The sequence below is a fragment of the Lactuca virosa genome, chromosome 3 (genome assembly GCF_052849685.1).
Source record: "Lactuca virosa cultivar CGN04683 chromosome 3, Lactuca_virosa_CGN04683_v6, whole genome shotgun sequence".
NCBI classification, from domain to species: domain Eukaryota; kingdom Viridiplantae; phylum Streptophyta; class Magnoliopsida; order Asterales; family Asteraceae; genus Lactuca; species Lactuca virosa.
Genome location: NC_136428.1, coordinates 264,398,954 through 264,418,355, shown reverse-complemented (window position 1 = coordinate 264,418,355; position 19,402 = coordinate 264,398,954). Strand labels below are relative to the sequence as shown.

At 36.7% G+C, this 19,402-nt stretch overlaps 2 protein-coding genes across 2 annotated transcripts; both read left to right on the top strand.

The window, feature by feature from the left end:
- Positions 1 to 9,138: 9,138 nt before the first annotated feature.
- Positions 9,139 to 9,803, top strand: LOC145164583 (uncharacterized). The gene is made up of 2 exons (XM_079083295.1): positions 9,139 to 9,157; positions 9,199 to 9,803. Exons 1-2 carry the CDS (start codon positions 9,139 to 9,141, stop codon positions 9,801 to 9,803), a joined length of 624 nt encoding a protein of 207 aa, XP_078939421.1.
- Positions 9,804 to 9,866: 63 nt separating this feature from the next.
- LOC145164582 (uncharacterized) lies at positions 9,867 to 14,987 on the top strand. The gene is made up of 2 exons (XM_079083294.1): positions 9,867 to 10,754; positions 13,887 to 14,987. The coding sequence occupies exons 1-2, from the start codon at positions 9,867 to 9,869 to the stop codon at positions 14,985 to 14,987; spliced, it is 1,989 nt and encodes a 662-aa protein (XP_078939420.1).
- The last annotated feature ends 4,415 nt before the right edge of the window (positions 14,988 to 19,402 follow it).

The window sequence follows — 19,402 nt, the reverse complement described above, 5'->3', positions numbered from 1 at the left end:
GGATTGTATATGATTGGTATACACTAAGTACTCGCAGGAGGAACTAGTAAGTATCATTTTACTTAACATTCATACATTCAAAAATATGATATTTGTTGGAGAAACACAACACACTTTTCAAAAGAGCACAGGACATGTTTTCTAAAACAAAACGCTTATGAACTCACCAGCTTAATGATGATACTCTTTCAAAACCTACTTGTATTCTTAGGACACCAGTAGACAGGTACACGCGCCGGGTTCAAGAAGATGGAGCATAGTAGCTTCGAGTCTTTACTTGTTATTTACTTTTGGAGTCAGTTGTTTATGATTCGAAAACAATGTAAACATTATACTATTAATACAATGGTTGTTCTTACTTTGATTACTATTATTCAATTGTTGTGATACTATACATGACGTCCTCTACCCCCGAACGATAAAAAATTTACATTTTTGACACAACTCTCTTGAAAATGACAATTAAGCCCACAAAAGATCAAAAATTTCAATTCTTGGGCCCAAAACCGTGGGAAGCCCAAATAAGGCTCATTTATGAAAATGTTTACAATTTTAGTCCTTGTAACGTCTCAAATCTCGAGATTAGCCATGTTTAGCAAATATTCCCTTTTGAACCCCTTACCAGCCGTGAGTTACATAAATAACCTATAGTTTAGTCATTTTGTCGATTTTAGCCCCTTTTATGAAGTTTTTCTTAGCTTCAAGTGACCTAAATGTATTTTAAACCTTTTTCTTCTAAGATGAGTTGAAATGACTATTATGTCATACCAATATCATCATCTTTTAGTAGATCTTTAAGTTCATGAAGTTTCTAACACATAAACACATATATAACTAGAAAAACACACAAAATCATGCCTACACACATAGATCTACACAAAACAACTTGTATTCTCCCTCAAAATAAAGTAAAAATAAAAAATAAGGGGTAGGAACTCACTTTGCTTTGAAGTTTTTGGTTTTTGGTGAGGAAGTGAGAAGATCTCGGCCCTTGAAGTGTTCTTGAGAGGAGATCTTCGAATTCTAAGGAGTTTTAAGAGTATGATCATGAAATGAGAGTGGTTTAAGGAGAGATTTTTAGTGTAATCTTGAAGTTAAAGTTAAACATGAACTTACCAATTTGGAATCTTTGGTGTGGAACTCTTGAACACCCACACACACACTCACAATTTTTAGAAGGGAAGTATGAGAGGATTTCCTTGAAATTTGAGAGGAGAAGATGAGAAAATGTTGAGTTTGGAAATAAAGAGTGATGGTGGGGAGGCCTTATGGCCGAGAGTTTGAAGAGGAGAAAGGGAGAGAGGAAACCTTGCATAGAAGTATGGGATTTACCTTGTTGTATGGTTATTGTGCATAGATGACCACCATGCAACATTGAGGTGTCATGGTTTAAATCCTCTTATTATCTCTTCCTTTCTTTCTCTTTTTTTTTACATAGTTAGGCCGAGAATAAGGGAGAAGAAAAGAAAAATGGGAAATAGTTTGGGCCTTACTTGCTTGATTTCGATATTATGAGGTCCATGTTGATGGTTTTCGTCCAATTGGGGCCCTTATGAGGGTTCACGGCCCAATAGTGATAAGGAAAAAGGGTTTACGGCCCAATGAAGCCCAAGAAGATAGTTTACGACCCATTAGGGCTTATAAAACCATTTACGGCCCATCATGGCTCATGAGAAATAAGATGAGTCATTCTAGGCCCACATGACCCAAAATACTTTAGTTTCATGAATATGGGTCCAAATAGAGCCCAAATAGGGTTCCTTGGCCCAAAATAGCCAAATTGAAAGTTAATGGTCCATTAGGCCCAATAAGAGGATCCTAGTCCATAATAAACTTGAACCGGGATTTTTAGGGTTTTCAACCCATAGTTGAATATATGAGATGGATTGTATTAGGTTTTGAACTTCACTCAGGAGTTTGGATTCAAATGGATGATTTCGTTTTAGCATATAGCATGATATTCGCTTAGAGTACAAGTCTTACAATAGCTGATGCTTACATGAAAATAGAATCTCCTAGCTGAAAATGCTAGTTGTGACACAAATTTGATTGGAAGATCTACTTCCCCAACTTCCATGGACATTGACAATAGAAACATTGGAAATCCAAGAAAGATATCTCTTCCCAAGGGAAAGGGAAAGGCTAAGTCTGAGATTGTCCCGTGTGCCATTCCAAAAGAATATGTTTACTTCTATTGTCAAGAGAAGAGGCATTGGATGTGAAGCTGCCGTATCTACCTGAAGGACCATAAGGATGGTAAAGTCAAAATGTATGACTCTGATTCAGGTAAGTCCACTATCTAACTCTATTAAGTTCCTATTTGAAGATTCTTAATACATGATGTGATGAGATCACATTTTGATGTTTTGTAGGATCGAAGAAGAGAAAGGAAGCTTAAAGAAAGAGCAGGCTGAGTCTGATCGCGAAGAGATGGATTTCGATCGCATGATTCGCTGATCAGAGTTTTGAGCTGCTGCTTAGGAGTTATGATAGATTGCTTAGGAATATTTAGAAACATAGTTTTCATATGTACTTGCATTGTAAGGACAAGTCTTTCCGTAATTTTTATGAATAAAGAAAAAATTTTATTTTTCCTTATTTTATATTTCCTTACAATGACGTTTGTGAAAACTAATGTTTGTATGTATCTATTATTTAGCAATAAAATCGATTTGATTCTTTCGTTTATGGTAGTGTCTAAATTTACCAAATAAGGAAAGATTCTCATCACCAAGTTTCAATTGGATAGAACCTTCATCTTTGGGAAATTAAGACTAGTTCCTTGTTCACATATAGATATGAGTCAAGCGAAGGACTAGGGTATCTAGTACACATTGTTGTGCGCTGATCAGGTCCACAACAAAGTACAATAAGACTATTCATCATGATTTACTAAAAGTTTAGTAAATATGATTATGCTTACAAGATTAAGTGTAATTCTGAGTCATTGAAAAAGTTTCAATGTATGGAAGAACGAATAAGAAGAATCAAATTAGGCAGAAAGATAAAAGTTTCTCCAATCTGAAAGGAAAGGAAAGTACTTTAGTATCGTGTTTTATGAGCATCTTAATGATTATGAAAACTATATCACAATTGATCCTCTAAGGACACCTTAGTGCACTTGTATGGCTAAGAAGAGGAATCAAGAATTGTTGTAATGGTTATATCAATTAAGGTGAGTCATACTTCGTTCCAAAATCAAGTATTAGAGTCATACTCCAAGATTGTTCCTTGAGTGACATATCTTAAGTAGGTTTATAACACATTTAGAATTGGTAGTTGTGATTTCTTTAAGACAAAGACCAACTAAGACCAATTGTATGAAGTGTTTTTCCTTGATAAGAATCCGCACTAACTCTTGAATATTTGTTTGTCAAGGAGTGTTTCTTGACAAGAGAATCTTATATGTCAAGAAGTAAGTGGGGGTCTTAAAGATCTTGAAAAGTTCTAGGAACTAATCAAGAATAAACCTATTATGTATCACTACCTCACGACTTGAGGTTTGTAACCTATCGTGTTGACATATTCTTGTTTATGTGCCCATTCCAGTTAAAGTTGACTATGCACGTGAGTTCTATGAGTTCTCAGTTGTTTGCATAAGGCAATGCACCTTGATCAGTGAAAGTTCATTGATCAGTATGGGTGAGCTGCTAAGCAACTTGGAAAACATGGTAGGCCCTTGTACTGCCATTTGGCAAGAAATTAAGATTGAACAAGTTTAGTCCATATGAGTTTGAATTTGTCATAGACCTTGTCTTATGATAATGGTTGGAAATGACAAATTCACATGGATAGGAACACATACACCATTAAATCTAAGTGGTAAGGTTTCTCTCCAATTCATGAAAATGATTGTGAGGAAACGCTTTCACTAAGTAGATTTTAAAGAGTTAGAAATTGTGATATTTGCATTCTCAAATTCGATTATGATTACGACATCCCTCTTCATAGTTCGAATTGTGAGATATGGTAAATAGTTTGAACATTCGAAACTTATTGTTGTAAGTTTGAAATAGTTTAGACACACATATGGGCTTTCTAATAAAAGGTGTATGAGCTTAGATAAAGGCTTATCGAATCATCTCGTATCAGAAATTTGAACTTTGGTAAGAAAGTCAATAAAGTATTGATTTCTAGAAGTCCAGCTGATTTTGGATACATGTCAAAGCTAGTGGGAGCATAAATGTTATGCTAGTAACAAAATAATTGTTATGCTAGTGGGAGCATAATTAATATGGTAAGTGTTGTGAGTTAGCAATACTATTTATAGGAAAAAAAGTTCTAATTTGCAAAGTTACAAAGGTTGAAAAGTTGTTTCGCTATAGTAAGGGAGAGGATACTTGTACTTTATTTCGAATCTAAAAGTTTAGATTGAAGTATTAATCAAACTTAGTCATGAGCATATATGAATACCATGTTGAAGTGGTTCAACATTCGAAATTCTATATATGGAAATATTATAGCAAAAGACTGGTCAAGTATCATGTCTTTATGTAAGACATTATGAATCGTGCCCCATATGCTTCGGGTATAAGATCGATTGCATATGCTATAATATTCACGTGTTCTACTTTTCAAATGCCTAGGGAATCAAGAGGACTGGAACTAGATATGACTAAAGCTATTAAACAACTGTCAAGGACGATCTGAGGTTCGCTAAGGATTGATCGCTTGTAGTTGGAAGTATAGTAATGGATGGACCATATTGACATTATTATGAATAGACAGATATCTATTAATAATGCATTGTCATATGGAAAATATGGAAATATTTTCATAATGGGAGTTGGATATTCAGAACCTATGTGTAGGTTAGAAACTTTTATGCAAGAAGGATGTTCAAAGGAATGTACTTTGAATTTGAGACTTCGCTTCCTTGGAATTGTTTTGTTATCAATATCCAGTGGAAAGTTTTGTAACATCGTTGGCAAAGTCTCTGTGACTTTGGTACCTCGACATTACAAAAGATATATTGCATGATAGTTTAGAATCTAACACATTCTTATAGTGGCAAGAATGAGGTATTCTTGCACTAAGTAATAAGGATTTGGAATTGTGAAATGAGCATCATTGAAATGTTTTCAATTGATATATTTCACAAAGTAAGGACCATATATAAACATAGTGTGCATGCTTGGATCATGGGATAACTATTGTTTTAATTCAAGTATTAAGTTGATTGTCGAAACATTATACAGTGAATAATGTGTAATCAATATGGTGATTAAATAAAAGGTGTTTTATTTATATTCAAAAGTTTTGAGACCATATTGAATTCGATTATTCTTGTGTTTCACTTTGCAATGTTTTGACTTCCCAAATAATAAGATTATTCAAACTATCCACAGTCGATCATACTTTGGAAGTAGGTATTGAGGTAAGACTGTCATGAATCTAATTGTAGATTGTCTAAAGTGTTTAGACATAACAAAATTTGTTGCAGTGTTCATGAGTACTCCTGTAATAAGATTTGAGTATTGGATTAAACCCACGCTCATCTGAATCACTTCACGGATTTCATCACGAGTGATTGTGAGACGATAATCTCTTATATTCTTGAAACGGAGACATATAGTTGCAGTTTACAAGTCGGTTGCACATTGATGATATGTAAACGCACCAGTAACTTGGTGTTATAAAACATATTGGTATGTGTGATTTGATAAGTAAATAGAGCAAGCATATGAGTCGAAGTTTATCCGTTCCTTTTACCCTAAGAGGGATAAAAGCGATATATGTGGGCCCCTCGATGATTTAGTGATGACAACCCTAAGCGTTTGGCCAAGCCTGGACTGATTTGATTTGTTCAACTAGTCAGTCGTCATAAATCGGAAATTGGGAAACACCACATGGACAGAGAGAATGATTATAATCCATGTCTAATGTCCATATAATATCTAGAATGGAGGAATATATGATCCCTTATCTAATGGACATGTCAGAGTTCGACAACGGCTTTTTGAGAGCTACAATTGCTAGTCGGTGTTTAAGTCGTACTTGCAGTCATAGTTATTAGACGTATCCAAGTGGGAGACTGTTGGCGTAGGTGTCTAAGCCCATAACTATAATTAGTATGTACTTGACCCGAGAGTAGCATGGTCCATTTCGGGTTGCATTCACCAGAACAATTTGATAGGATGGATATTTGAGAAAGAGGTTATTTTTGATTTATTAATATATTATAAGTATAATATATTAATTGAGGAATCATGTTATTAACTAGTATTGATAAAGAATTAATTTGGAATTAATTTAGTGATCAAAAGAGACTAATTAAATTAACGGGGAGTGATTATGTAAATTAGTGACACATATAGTTTGGGCCAATGATCCATGATTGATTAGTGATGGACTAAGTTTATGTGAAAGTCCATGAAGTGTTAGTCTATAAGGCTAATGAGTTATTGGATTAAAAGCCCAAGGTCATTAGGGTTTACAAGTTGAAACCTAGGAATTCCAAACTATATATTGAACCCCTAAGCTTGCAAAATCAGCCCCAAGACTCCTAAGGTGTAAGCCTAGCCTATTTGAGCTTCATAACTTTTCTCTCATATTCATCTTTTGTTCATGGTGTCTAGTGAACCGTTTGAGGCATCACACTTGACGTGCTAAGCTCTTGAAAGGACAAATTCTACATGCTAAAACTAAGAGGTATTCTTCCAACCAGTTTTTATGTTTCAAATATCAAATTGTATGCTAGTTGTAGGCTTCATGCTTTTGATAATTTTATTGCATGTACAACTGGACAAAACTTAGATCCAAAGCATTAGGGTTGTATATGCACCACATGAATGTTAGAGTACATAAAACCCAACACTATTATCTCAGACCGAGATAGCAGATTCACTTCCATATTTTGGAAAACATTGCAGAGATCTCTAGGAACCAAACTAGCCATAAGTACTGCATACCGTCCTCAAACGGATGGACAGAGCGAAATGACGATACTAACTCTAGAAGACATGCTTCATGCTTGTGTGATAGACTTCGGTAATGCATAAAATATTCATTTACCGCTAGTTGAGTTTTCATATAACAATAGTTATCAAACCAACATACAGACTCCCCCATTCGACGCCTTGTACGGACGCAAACGCCATTCTACGCTATGCTGGACAGAAGTTTGAGATACCCAACTGGCTAGAAAGCGTGTTGGAGATAATTTACGTACTGACCCCAAATTCATTCAGGAAACCACATAAAAGATTGTTCAGATCAAGGAAATGTTAAACGCTTCACGCAGTCGTCAGAAAAGCTATACTGACGTGAGACGTAAGCTCCTAGAATTTGAATTAGGAGACCGGGTTCTACTGAAAGTCGCACCATAGAAAGGTGTCCTTAGATTTCGAAAACGAGGTAAGCTGAATCCCCGATACATCGGACCTTTTTAAATCCTAGCAAGGGTTGGTCCGGTGGCCTACAAGCTCAAGATACCTTAAGAACTCAACAAAGTCCACGATACCTTCCACGTGTGTAACCTCAAGAAGTGTCTTTCTGATGAAAACTTCGTCATTCCTCTCGATGAGATCCAAGTCAACACTAAATTTCACTTTATAGAAGAACCAGTGGAGATCACCGATAGAGAAATCAAACGCCTGAAACAAAGCCGCATACCTATAGTAAAAGTCCGATGGAACTCACGTAGAGGGTCGGAGTTTACTTGGGAACGCGAAGACCAGATGAAGCAGAAGTACTCATAACTGCTCAGCGGTACTCCCTCCACCAGTGGAACGAAATAGTAGTAGGAAGTAGATAATTTTGGGACAAAATTACTTTAATGGGGAGGTAATGTGACATCCCGGAAAATGCCAAACGAATCTTAAAGCACAAACTGTAAAACGAGTTAACGTCTGAAAAACTGAAATTGTGTATTAAACGTTTGTGGACAAAAAAAATATTCTAAACACATAGTACATGTTTCCCTGATCTCGGATATATAAAGAACGTCCAAAACGGAGTCTGTAGGCAAAAAATTCGACCGTTTTAAGAAACCAAACGGAAATAATATTGTTTTAGATTTCATAAACCGTTTCGATCCGTTGAGGCACTTGCATACCTCAGATGGAAATTCTAAAAGCGTTTTTGGACTCAAACTACGGCTTAATATTTTATATACTACTCGAAATACATTTAGTAAAAATATTTGTAAAAGTTAGAAAAATCAGACGTTTCAGACCTATTAGACACGAAACTTCAGACACTATTTCACGGAGTTAGACAACTCCAAAAATTTATCCGTTTGGTTTTTTGAAACCCTGAAATTAAAATTTATCATTCGGCACAATCGGAAAAATTATCTGACACCGAGAATCGGACACGCAAAACGAAAATCGTTTATAAGGCAATTTAAATACCTAATGAAGTATTACCCTTTCTGGTAAATAAATAAATAAATAAATAAAAACAATGGCCAGCCCCTCTTACGTGATTCTCTCTCTCTCTCCCTCATGTCTCTATCTCTCTCGACTTGTAAAAGTCAAAGCTAGCAAACGAGGGAAAACACCAAACTTATTTTCTTCCTGATTAAATGACATCATACGAAAATTTATGAAAGCTTTTGTTTTCTTCTTCTTGAACCCGTTCACAACCTCCACCTCCATGTTTAGGGTTAGTTGGTTATAAAGGAAAGCTTGCACTCTCATCACCAACACGACCACTACATCACCCCTGCACCACAACTACTCCATCATAGAACCACCACCGGTGAAGTTGGACTATCGTGAATCACCACCATTGGCCATCGTTATCGACTAACAACCCCCTATTTCCCTCTCCTATTCCGATAATTAGTCACCACCACCATTACTGTTGCTGTGAACACTGAACACCACCCAACGCCACCTTCCAGCCGTAACCCACCACCACTGTTGTGGAAGTTGGGAGGAACACCAAGTTTCTCCCCTCCACCTCTCGTCTTTCCCGCCGAATTTCAGTAGAAACGAAGCAGCAGAAGGCCGTCTGAGCAGCCCCTTGCCGCACACCACCATCGACCGCTGACTACCACTGCTTGCTATTAAATATAAGCTAGACCTAAACCGGGTCCATGGCAGTTATTTAGTTAGTTATATAGGTTATGGAAGTTATTTGTCAACCGACTCCTTTGATTTGTTGTGTCGGTTCTGTAATATACATATAAATATGTATTGTTCCGTGTTCAGTAAGAATTGATGATTATCTAATAAAGAAAGTATTTTATAGTTAAATCTGTTGTCTATCTCTTCTCTTCAATTCTAACATATTGGTATCAGAGCAAAGCATGCATAGCGTCTAACATAAACAACATTCATCCACAATTGCCCAAACTTAACGGAAGAAATTACTACCACTGGAGTATACAGTTGAAAGTCTTGTTTGAATCACTGGATCTCTGGGATATCATCGAGGATGGTCTTGAAGATCCTGATGATGAGGACGAACTCACAGATGAACAAATGGAAGAAATCAAGAACAGCAAAAGAAGAGACAAAAAGGCACTCTTCTTCATTTTTCAAGCCGTGGATGAAACAATTTTCGAAAGAATATCTTCCTCAACCTCTTCTAAGAATGCCTGGGACACACTGCACAAAACCTATCGTGGAGAAGAAAGAGTAAAAATTGTCAGACTTCAGACTTTAAGATGCGAATTCGACAATATACGAATGAAAGAGACAGAATCTGTGGAAGAATACTATAACCGTGTTATCCTATTATTGAATCAATTACGTTTAAATGGAGAACATATAGACGACACAAGAGGAGTTGAAAAGATCTTGAGAAGCCTTACCCGGAAGTTTGAGTATGTGGTCGTAGCCATTGAAGAATAGAAAGATCTCTCACTTCTGTCATTAGAAAACCTGTTGGGTACTCTACAATCACACGAGTTACGAATGAATCAATTTGATTCACCTGCGATTGAACAAGCATTTCAACTGCAATCTTCAAATCAAGGAAGATTTTATAACAATCACAAAGACCCGAACCAAGAACAGAGTAAATCAAAAGGACGTGGAAAATCATCATCCTCACAATTACAATGTTACTATTGTCAAAAGACGGGACATACAATCAAGTACTGTAGAAAAAGATTGGCGGATGAGAAGAAAGGGTTTACTTTTATACATAAAGAAGACAGTGATGAAGGAGACACGATGTTCATGATGCTCAGTACAGAAGAAATACCCACAGAAGACATTTGGTATATTGACAGCGGATGTAGCAACCACATGTCAGGAAACAAGAGTATCTTTGCTAGTTTGGATACATCTTTTGTGAAAGAGGTACGTACAGGAGATAAGAAGAAACTGAACGTGCATGGAATTGGAGACATTACCATCAAAACAAAAAACTGGGAAAAGAAAATACCCAGCGTGTATTTCGTTCCAGGGTTACAGTACAATCTTTTAAGCGTGGGACAATTACTCCTTAAAGGGTATGATATACATTTTCGAAACAAAGCTTGTGAGATCAAAGATTCAAGTGGCAAACCAATTGGAAGGATACACATGACGGCAAACAAAATGTTTCCATTAAAATTTCAAGATGAGTCCATTTTCTCTTTCACTGTATCCACACAACCAACACCTCTACTTTGGCACCAAAGGTTTGGACACATAAACTATGGATATTTATCTTACATGCATAGACATAAACTTGTACGTGGGCTGCCAAGTATCAGTAAGAGTGAAGAGACATGTGAAGAATGTTTGATAGGAAAACATTCCAAGGAATATTTCCCTCAAGAAGCAACATGGAGAGCATCAAAGCCTTTAGAACTGGTGCACTCAGATGTTTGTGGACCAATGAGGACCACCTCTATTGGAGGCAGTAGATATATACTCACGTTCATAGACGACTATAGTAGGAAACTATAGACTTATTTCATGAAAGAAAAGTCAGAAGTTTTTGGATTATTTAAAGGTTTCAAGGTTCTCGTGGAAAGACAAAGTGAACACTTAATAAAATCCATCCGATCGGATCGAGGAGGCGAGTACAATTCTATTCTATTTCAAGAGTTCTTGAAAGAAAACCGGATACATCACCAACTTACTACCCGATACACACCCCAACAAAATGGAGTGGCGGAAAGAAAAAACCGGACATTGATCGAGATGGCACGATGCATGTTGAAAAGCAAAGGTTTAGCAAAAGAATATTGGGCAGAAGCCGTGGCATGTGCAACTTATTTGCTGAATAGGCCATCAACAAAGAGTCTGTGACAACCCGATATTTCGAATCAATGTAAGGACCTAAAAAGTCAAAAATTGTAATCTCTTTGGATATAATGAAATTATCGACAAAAAAAAATATAAAATGTTCAAAAGTCTCTATTGGGTTGCCTAAAAAGATAGTTATCATGTCAAGGTTTTCAGAAATATAAAGAACACTAAAATCCGAGTTATAACGAAGAAGTTATGACCAACCTAAGATACAAAGCAAAACCGTCAATACTGTTGAACGTAAAACGCGAAGTTTCAATACAATAACTTTTAGCCTTAGGTATCTAAATGAAAGTTATAGATTTCATTAAACCGTAAACGTACGTGAAAAAAACGTTCAAATCTGACTTCGTATGAGAAAGTTAGGATTTTTCGAAGTTTCGGACATAGCAGTAGACAGCTAAAAACTCGAACTAGAGATCGAGAGACTTTTGGCCGAAACAACCTAAATGAGAATCGAAGATCTCAACAATAGTAGTGCAACGGTGAAAAGTATGACGAAAACGGACATCGAATGAAGAAGTTATGGATTTTTAACGGACTTTTCCAGTCCCGACCTGTTAAAAATATAACATAAAAAAATAAAGTCAAAATTAGCCGACGAAGTCTAAACGAAAGTTGTAGAGTATAATCTCACCTACGCATGCATATAAATAATGTCAAAAACGGAGCTCGTACGCGGAAGTTACGGATTTTACAAGTTCGAGACACGAAAACCGAAGTTGTCAGACAGCTCATGACGTGAGCCATAAGACGCACGACGTGAGTCTGTGATTGATGGGTTCCAGAGCTGTCAGCAGACGTCGCGTGCTAGGAGGAGGATAAGATCAAAACTCACGACATGAGCAAGCCCATACTCACGACGTGAGACCCCAAAAGTTGGCCTATAAATAGATCTCGAGGGTTTCCGAGTTTAGTTGCTCAGTTCTTACCTTTCTCGTGCCGAAGCTCTGCGTTTTAACCCCCGAAGCCATCCTAAAGCCCCGGTCTTCGCATCCAAGTTCCGAAGGAAGGTCTTACACTCTCGAGAATTCCCGAGAATTCCGAGAAAATCCGCTTTCTCCTGTCGAAGTTCTGCTCCATTTTCATCTCACCATCTTCACTCTATCAAATGAGTTCATACCCCTATAACTACGTTTTCAAATGCTTTGTAAATGCTTTTATACACTTTTAAGGGGGGGGGGGAATACAAGTAAACACACGATTATCCTCATGTGAATTACATAAATCTTTTGTTATACTTTTTGTTATAATCAATCATATGTGATTTATAACTATCATACGAAAACATTCACATACAACATATCACGAGAACACTTGGTCCTTTTTGGGATGAAACATGTTGTTAAGTAAATATGAGACACTTTGTTTATATTTTGAGTATAAATGTTCAATAATGTTATTACAAATGTTATACTTTACATACAAAGTTGACACTACACTAGGGTTTATATACAAACGAATCACACTTTTGGAAAAACTATAATAGGTATAGTTTACTAGATATTCATGAGATTTCACATACTATAAATACTATGTCAAGGGAATACTTTCATATACAAGAACAAATGGACTTTTCATACCTAAATCTATTTGATACTAAGTTTTGTGAGACATTCAACTTCACGTACTTTCAAGTATGCAGTTAAAGTCTTGTATTATATACCATAATCTCTTGTAGGGAGAGCGTGATTCTTGTGTATAGATCTATACGGGATTGACAATCCCGCACCTAAACTGTTAGCCACAGTTAGACCGGAAAGTCTGGGGTGACAATCATCATAACATTCTAACGCCTGAAGAACGTTGTTACGGGCAGTCTGGAGTATTAAAACACGTTGATTATAAAACTCACATGGAGTATTAAAAACACGTTGATTTACGGGGTTATCAAATGCCTTAGTGATTTTTTACATACATAAATCTACTATTCTAGGCATGAAAAACACTTTTGCATTTCAGTTTTGGAACTTTTAAACTACCACATATTTATGGAAAAACATTGGATTTCTAAAAGCAAACATTCAAATCAGTTGGGTCTTGGCAGAAGACTACTCTTATACTAGTAGGAAATATAGGATTTTCTAGGAGTTTTCAAACATATACAAACAATTTCATTCAGATTTATACAAACATTAACATTAAATACTTATGAACTCACCAGCTTAAATGATGATCTACTCTTTCAAATCTACTTGTATTTCTCAGGGATTCAGTAATACAGGTAACTTCAGCTTTTGGAGAAGTGACGCTAAGGCGTCAGTTTTAAACTCATTTTGACATCATATTGTAATTTGTTTTGAAACAAGCATTATTCAACGATGTAACTTTTAAATTATATATAGGATGGTTGGTTTACTTTCTTTACTATGTATTCAACTGTTACGATACTACATGAAGTCATCCGCCCTCGAACGATTCTACCGTTCTGGTTTGGGGGTGTGACAGAGTCTCTCTGACATAACGCCTCAGGAAGCATGGAGTGGGTACAAACCAAGTGTCAAGCATCTTAGAACCTTTGGATGTATAGCATATTCGCACATTCCAGACCAAAGAAGATAGAAATTAGATAACAAGTCAGAGAAGGCCATATTTGTGGGCTACAGTGAAAACTCTAAGGCATACAAGCTTTACAATCCCATCACTAAAGAAACAATATTTAGTAGAGATGTCGTTTTTTATGAGAAAAAGTCATGGATTGATTGCCAACCTGAAGATAATAAAGCCAGCCAAGTTGTTGATAGCGATTTTACCAAAACGACCTCAAAGGATAACCACGAGGATCCAAACTTATCCAGCCCCTCAAACAGGTCAGTATCAACCCCAGATAACACGGTGACAAGTTCTAACTCTCATTTGTCTTCTCCTGAAAGTACGCCAAAGAAGTTAAGAACTATAGAAGATTTATATGCAAATACACAACCATTGAATTTTGATGATGTTGTCGACTTTGTGCTATTTTCTGATGCTGACCCTTTGTGTTTTGAGGATGCACATCAACAAGACATTTGGAAGCATGAAATGAACGAAGAAATAAAAGCAATCTTAAAAAATGAAACATGGGATATGGTTGACCCTCCAAATAACCACAAACCTATAGGGGTAAAATGGGTATATAAGACAAAATTCAACAAAGACGGAGAAGTTGACAGGCACAAAGCCAGATTAGTCGTGAAGGGGTACAAACAAAAGTTTGGTGTAGACTACAATGAAGTATTTGCTCCAGTAATTCGGTTAGAAACCATTCGCTTAGTGTTATCGTTTGCTGCACAGTTCGGTTGGGAAGTCTACCAAATGGACGTAAAATCAGCATTCTTGAATGGTTTTCTTAGTGAAGAAGTCTACATCGACCAACCCCCTGGATACATCAAGAAAGGGGAAGAGCACAAGGTGTGTCGCCTGAAGAAGGCCTTATATGGATTGAAGCAGGCGCCACGCGCTTGGTACAGCAGGATTGATAGTTATTTCACCACTCATGGTTTCAAGAAATGTGTACATGAACATACCTTATATATCAAGGCAACCAAAGGTAACATGCTTCTTGTATGTCTCTATGTTGACGACTTAGTTTTTATAGGAGATTCTTGCGCATTGATAAAAGAATTCAAGGATTCAATGAAAGTTGAGCTTGAGATGCCAGACATGGGTCTACTCCACTACTTCCTTGGAATAGAGGTTAAGCAAGAAAAACATAAAATATCCATCTCTCAAAAGAAATATGCAAAAGGCTTATTGCTAAATTCAACATGCACAATGCTTCAACCTCCCCTACGCCCATGGAATTTAGCTTAAAGCTCTCAAGAGATTCACAAGGAAAGATGGTAGACACTCAACTATATAGAAGCTTAGTAGGGAGCCTTATGTACCTGACTGCAACTCGTCCCGACATCACTTATTCTGTAAGTTTAATAAGTCGCTTCATGGAATCTCCAAGAATAGACCATTGGGAAGCAGGGTAACGAATTTTAAGGTTTGTGAAGGGCTCAATTGACCATGGAATTACATACTCAAGGACTAAAGACTTCAAGTTAAAAGGTTTTAGCGACAGTGATTTTGGGGGGAATCTTGATGATAGCAGGAGCACCGCTGGATATGTATTTAACATGGGTACAGGAGCAGTTTCCTGGAAATCTAAGAAACAAACTGTCGTAGCTTTATCCTCTGCAGAGGCGGAGTATATGTCTTTGTCTATTGCAGGATGTCAAGCTTTGTGGATTCGGTTAATTCTGAAGGAATTGGGAATACCTCAGGAGGACCCAACAATGATCTATTGTGACAACCGATCTGCCATCGCATTAACTAAAAATCCGGTATTTCATGGAAAAAGTAAGCACATCAGGATTAAATATCACTTCATTCGAGAATTGGTCAACAACAGGGAAATTGAAGTTCGCTTCTACAACACCAAGAAACAACTTGCGGATACATTTACTAAAGCCTTACAAGTGGGAAACTTCAATCGTTTAAGTGAAATGTTGGGTGTTCATCCAGTCTAGCTTAAGGGGGAATATTAAATATAAGCTAGACCTAAACCGGGTCCATGGCAGTTATTTAGTTAGTTATATAGGTTATGGAAGTTATTTGTCAACCGGCTCCTTTGATTTGTTGTGTCGGTTCTGTAATGTACATATAAATATGTATTGTTCCGTGTTCAGTAAGAATTGATGATTATCTAATAAAGAAAGTATTTTATAGTTAAATCTGTTGTCTATCTCTTCTCTTCAATTCTAACACTTCCTGCTGCCACCGAGAATCTCCGGCCACCACCAAGCAGGGTGAGACTCGAACTCCACCACCGTTGTCATATGTGTTAACGGAAACCGCCCTATATATAATAATTAATACCAAAACTACCCTTTTGGTTTTATTAGGTAACATAAATATACCCGGTGCTTCGTTTTAAGAGCAAGGAACGGCACGTAGCAATTTTCACGACAAGTTTGACACTACAAATCTCGTTCACGCTATGAAAGTGAATGTTTAAGACCCCCTTTTTAATACTTTTACGTTTTAGGGAAGAATACGTGTCCTATATATATTTATTGTTCGTGACAAACATTTATCGGTTTCAAAACTAGTTTATAAATATTATTTTGTTAAATAATACTGCATTTAGAGATAAACTAGTGATAAGTATGTTCTATATAGATAAGTTATAGTTGTATTTAAATAATGCAACTAATCAAGACAACATATTATTCTACTACAAAAATACTATGATTTTATGACAAAGTATGTATAAAACTTATGTCATAAAAAGTTACAACCTTCGTAGTATTTCATGTTCATAAAAAGTTACAACCTTATGTCATATATATAGATATATATATATATATATATATATATATATATATATATATATATATATATATATATATATATATATACGAGTTATCAAACTCATATCTTGAAATCATTTACGTACTTGTGTACACTACCTTGGGATTTCCCACTTATTTGAATTTTCCTATCGAGCATACTCGGCTTTTCATGATAAACCTTAGTTAAGGGCCTTATGAGTGAGATATTATTCATTACCTAAGTGCAAGAATACTTAGGATACCCATACCACTATAACCGTTAATATTAAGAGCTGAGATATGTATGTATAGATCTATATGGGTTGACACCCGCACCTATGGTTTCTAGCTACAACCTCGACCGATCAATTGAAACGCGTGATAAATATCTTATTCATTTCTACTACATCCAATGAAGCGTTGTAAGGGGTACTTCAGTCACATACTTTGGTTATAGGACTCACTATAAACAACAATTGGATCTCTTTACCTAGAAACCACGGATTCGGTTTCTCTGTTTATCAAGCATTTGAAGTATGGATTTACTTTGAATTCTCTTCAAACATTTTCAACAGGGTTGTAATTACTAAAGGAATAATTTCTATACTTTTAAAGTATCATTACTGCAGTTAGCAGAAAACCTGTAACTCTCACCAACCTTTGTGTTGAATCTCAAATTATATGTATTCTCAGGAGATCATTGAACCAGTTCTTAGCAGGAGAAACGTTCATGGACTTCGGGCAACATATTTTTATCCAAGTATTCGTTATATCGGCCTATCTATTAAGGCAAATTAGTGAATTTAATATTATTATGAACCTTGTATTCTAACATTAAAGTGGAATGTAACTTCTATGTTGTTATTGTTGTAACTTGTGATGTATATTAAATTTGCTTGTGATCCATGAACTAAGTCGCACATCCCGACATATTTTGCCGCCTCGGCTGGGGGTGTGACGGATCCTGGTAGATGGAGGATCCTCGATAAACATCATACTCTTAGACACTTTGACCATGATGAATATCTCGGGATCTGAGATAATAAAAAAATCCTCAATGTTGATAAGGTTCAGTAGAGACATGAAGCATACGATCGGGGAGATCAAACTACCTATCTATATCGAAGGGGTAAGGTTCAGTAGAGACTAAGTCGCACTTTTATGTTATTGATGCTTTGTTCTCCTACAATGTTATATTAGATAGGCCTTGGATCCATGACATGAAAGCAGTACTGTCAACATACCACTAATGTGTCAGGATGCCTACCCGCTAGGGAACGGTGAAGATCATCGATGATCAACAAGAATCCAAAGAATGCTATAAAATCTCAATGAAGCCTTCCACGATACCAAGAAAAGCATAGGAATTAAAGCAAAGGGCACAAGACGTATTAGAAGCAGAAGACCAAGACAGAAAGGCAGTCCCCTTAGATCTTGAGGATCGTGATGCCAAAGTACTTATAGGATCCTCGATACCCGAAGAACTTGAGCAAAGCCTAGTGAAGTTCCTAAATATCAAAAAAGAAGGAATTTCGAACCTGAAGGAACCAAATCATCCAAGAGGAAGTTGGAAAACTTCTTATGACATTAATGATTAAGGAAGTCAAATTCCCAAAGTGGCAGGCCAACGTGGTAGTAGTACAAAAGAAGAACGGAAAGTGGTTGGTATTCTTAGGGCAGGATCCTTCAGGATCCTCAAATACCTCTTAAGCACCAGGGTCCTTAAACATATCCCATGATCCTGACCAATATCACTAATATTTCTAACACTTGTAACGGCTATATTCTCTTTATTTTTCTCACATGTGCAAAACAAGACAACACAAGACGTATTCTCAACAGAGAGTCATCTTAACCAGGAAAAAGACCCGAAATACCAAGTCAAATAACGTTCATATGCTGATTCTGGAGGATCCTGGAATTATTGGACTTCTTGTTATTAGCATTAGACTATAAATATCACATGTAACTAGCACACTAAAAAAACACTAAGCTCATCCACGATACTTGTACTTACATTTACACATTTATCTTTGTATTTATCGTTTTATATCAATAAAATCATCAAGGAAGGTGATCATTATCCCCTCTCAATGTTTTATGTCGGAGATCCTATCAAGTATGAAGGGATTTCCTTGTAAACCGCTCGTGTTATTTTCATCTTAATTCAACACTCACATTATTCACAACACCACAGCCTCTCATAGATCTTGGTTGATATCCACTTCATCGATTTTTGACCAAAACAATTTGGCGCCCAGTATGGGGCCATGGTGTTCAAAACCTTTCGGAAAATCATGTCTACACAACCGACCATATCCTCCTCCTCCATACTCCCATTTCCTCTAAAAAAAACTTCCTCTACCCCTAGGAACATCCCCCAAGAAAGCCTCTGACGCACCGAAGAAAACACCTCTCTGGTCGCTACCCAAGAACTTCAGGATCCTCCTGTGCAGATTCCTAATAATCAAATCTTCGCTATGATGAGGAGACTGGAACGACAATTCACTCAAAAATAAGAGGATAACAGAGCAATACTCAAGGAAGTGGAAAGAATGATGGCAGAAATCCATAAGCCTCAAGAAGCAGCACCCTCGATCTTGCAGCCTAAGATCCTAAACTTTGATAACATGGGATCCTCAGCGAATCACCGCGATATAGGATCCTCAATACCGACCTCTGTTCCTGCTTGGTGCGCAACTCCAAGAGAGCTGGCCCATACGACCTAGGATCCCAGCAAAACCTTCTTTACTCCAAATAACAAGGATCCATGTAACTTCGTCGATAATATATCTTTCTTACTAACTCTATGGACCTTGATACAGGTTTAAGCCCGATCATGGCTAAGGAGTTTCAATAATTAAGACAAATGATCTCAAGTATGCATAGAGTAGTTCAACCTATACC